This window comes from Apis dorsata, unplaced genomic scaffold (assembly GCF_000469605.1).
Source record: "Apis dorsata unplaced genomic scaffold, Apis dorsata 1.3 scaffold_97, whole genome shotgun sequence".
NCBI lineage: Eukaryota > Metazoa > Arthropoda > Insecta > Hymenoptera > Apidae > Apis > Apis dorsata.
In genome coordinates, this window is record NW_006263395.1 from 638,236 (window position 1) to 641,923 (window position 3,688).

Here is a 3,688-nt window from a genome sequence, read left to right on the forward strand (position 1 = left end):
ATGTAGATGGTATTTGTGTGTGCTGTATATTTTTTTGTATTCATGTATGTGCGCGAGTAATATGTATTTTTATGTTCATGTTGTGTAATTAAGTTTTGTGTATTTAGAGATAATGATTTTTAGTGGAATAACTCTTTTAATTAAACAATTGCCCTGTATTACTTATCGTTAATGATGATTAACGCGTGTTGGACGTTGATTTTTCGCGTTTTATAGACATCTTTGCGTCCAGATACAAGATTTTTTTCACTTTCTGGTCGATTCGTTTTTTGTTAACATTATATTTTTCTTGATTTATCTTAATACGTCAACACCACTCCAAGTTGCAAGTTTTTCCATTACACAGGTTGCATTCACTTTGATGTCATCATTGTGACGAATTCTAGACAAATAAAATGATTCTTAGAATTGTAATTTTATAAATATATATTTTAAATTTAAAAATTATGCAAATATTTAAAATTTTAATTGAAAGTTTTAATTTGAATTTTTAAAATATTGATAACAATATTTTAATTCTAAAACTACTATAATATATTTTGTTATTTAAATTAAAATTATTATATTTAATTATACAACCTTCATAATTAACTTGGCCATCACCATCAATGTCAGCCTCCCGAATCATTTCATCAACTTCTTCATCAGTGAGTTTCTCGCCAAGATTTGTCATAACATGTCTGAGTTCTGCTGCAGATATGAAACCATTTCCATCTTTATCAAATACTCTGAAGGCCTCCCTAATTTCTTCCTCACTATCAGTATCTTTCATTTTACGAGCCATCATAGTTAAGAATTCCGGAAAATCGATTGTGCCATTACCTACAATTCCAAGTATTTTTAGTTTTGATTTTTTCTGAAATCAGATTTTTTCCCAATATTCTTAAGAAAGACATAATTATATATATTATATAAGAATTATTTTTCTATTATGCAAATATTTTAAACAAAATAAATTTAAAAATAATGTTAAAATTATATGCAATCTATGAACAAATATAATGAATATAATAAATATAAAAATTGCATAATGAATAATATCAAAATGTAAATGTTAAATATTAAATATAAAATAAAATTATATAAAATACCATCTGCATCAACTTCATTAATCATATCCTGAAGCTCAGCTTCTGTGGGATTTTGACCTAGTGATCGCATAACTGTACCCAACTCTTTAGTTGTGATGGTACCATCTCCATCTTTATCAAATAGCGAAAATGCTTCCTTAAATTCTGCAATTTGTTCTTCCGTAAGTTGATCAGCCTTTAAATTAAAAAATTAAATTTTTTTTAATTAAATATTAAATAAACTATTAATATAGTATTATTAAGATCTAACTAAGTTTTTTGCATATAAAAATCTTATTTTAATGAACATCATGAAAGTTTGATGTATTATAAAGTAATTTTCTATTAATAATTCTTTTAATAATTTATTTAAATACAATATGATTATATTTTTCTTTTATAAAATGTTATATTCATTTGTATTGTATTTTTGAATAGAAAATCCTACATACAAATATAAAATTCCTATTATTTATATATTTGATTTTAATAAATTATTTCATTATAAATAAAAATCGTGTAATAACGAATAATAAAAATTTTAAATTAATTCATAACTTTTACAATAAAATATTCTTTTTATATCTTGAATATAAGTCAATTACATATAATTTATACTTTATATAAAAATAATAGTAATATTTAACTGTTTATTGAAAGGAAAATATATAATACATTATAAATTAAATTTTATAATTAAGATAAAAGTAAAAAAATTTTATTAAAAATTTATGTTTAGTCGATTTAAAAGTTTGTTTATAAAATTTTAATATTTATATGCATATTTATATAAATAATTTAGATGAATTTAAATTGAAATAATATACATTTTAGGTTATGCGACAAAAGGCTCGTGAATGTCTTTAAACATAAAACTATAATTATAAAATTATAATAAAAATGAAAATTTTATTTAAAATTCTATATATACTACATAAAATGTATTCTTACTTTTTGTGATTTGAAAATTTAGAAAATGAAATTACATAATTATAAAATATAATAAATATATTTATGTATAAATAAATATATTTGTACATATATAACAATTTTCAACATTTTTTTAATTAAATATAATATACAATAATATTAAAATCCTTAAATTTCAATTTTGAAGAAAAAATTTAAAACTCATCATGTGAGAAAACTAATTGTAGAACAAGTACGATGTATAAGAAATAGAGGAAATTAGCGCAACGGTAGGAGACCGCGAAAATCAATAGTGAAGTATTACTGTGTAATGTCGAATACTATGTTGATTGTCGAATACTATACACTATATAAAGAAAACAATGATCATCCATAAAAAAAAAAAATAATTATAAAAAATAATAAAAAAAATTTTGTAAGATTATTTTCTTTCATTACATAAATTTGTCCAAACAAAATTTTGTAAAAAAAAATAATGTGATATAAAATAAGACAAAAAATAGATATATTTTAAAGTTTGTATTTTAACATGAAATTTCAAATTCCTTTTGAAATCATAATAAAATACATCTACAAATATATATATAATAATAATACTGTTATATATATATGGTTTTATATATAATTATTTCATTAAATATGATTAAATTAAACTTTTTAATATCAATTAATTTTTCAATTTTTAAATATACAAATGATAATAATTCATTATTCTTATTATTACTTTTAATTTGAATTTATTATTAATAATTTAATATTAAATTGAAATTAGTGAAATATCCAAAGAAATTGACATTATCTCACGAGAGATTGATAATCTAAAGATAAGATATTAAGATTTTAAGTTGATAATTTGTAAATCTATAATTTCAAAGAAATTAACAACATTCAATTTACTGTTGCATTGATATTTAAAAAAATATATTATGGATAATATTGACTTTCAAAAGTTTTTACTATACTTTATAATAATGCTATATTTGAAGCAGAAGATTTAAAAATTTCGTTTTTTTTTTTACATTAATGTTTTTTTAATGTTTTCATGAATATTTTTGAAACTTTTGCAATTTATGACATGTCCAGAAAGATTGACAAAAACACATACGTAGTCACCGGAGGAGAAATGGATCGATAGTCGGTCCATCGTCGCATACCGGCCATTACGAATGTAATATTATAATAGTGCGTTAGTAAATTGATACATAGGACAAGATATAAAATGATATAGAAATGGAAATCGAAACTTTTTAATCAAAAAAATATTACAAAAAAAGTTTCATAATAAATGCGTATCGGTTGGGTTGCACGTGCACTCGACGCGTCAATGCGGCAAACGAAAGCCAAGGCGAGGGTGAGGGCGAGGGGCCGCTAAACGACATCCGCATAAGCACACGCACCAGGAAAGAAAATATTGGACTTACCATTTTGGCTCGTTTTTACGTCTTGATACGTTTGACGATTTCAAATATTGTTCAGGCACTAAACACAAAGAATACTATTCACAATATCTCCAATGTGGAAAGAAAACTTATGTGCACGAAAGCACGGACAGACACGCAATACGACACAGCCGACGAGAAACGCACTCAGGACAGCAATGGAGTCCACCGTTCTCTCTCGGTGTACGAGCCTCTCTGCCGCTTGTCTCAGTCAAGTATCACTACGCCGCCCCTAACGGGCTACATGAT

General features: G+C 23.8%; 1 protein-coding gene across 1 annotated transcript; it reads right to left on the minus strand.

The window, feature by feature from the left end:
* LOC102676637 (calmodulin) lies at positions 1-3,687 on the minus strand. The gene is made up of 4 exons (XM_006612014.2): positions 3,422-3,687; positions 1,092-1,266; positions 580-822; positions 1-382 (listed from the first exon to the last, which is right to left on the minus strand). The coding sequence occupies exons 1-4, from the start codon at positions 3,422-3,424 to the stop codon at positions 354-356; spliced, it is 450 nt and encodes a 149-aa protein (XP_006612077.1). The 5' UTR covers positions 3,425-3,687; the 3' UTR covers positions 1-353.
* Position 3,688: the final 1 nt, after the last annotated feature.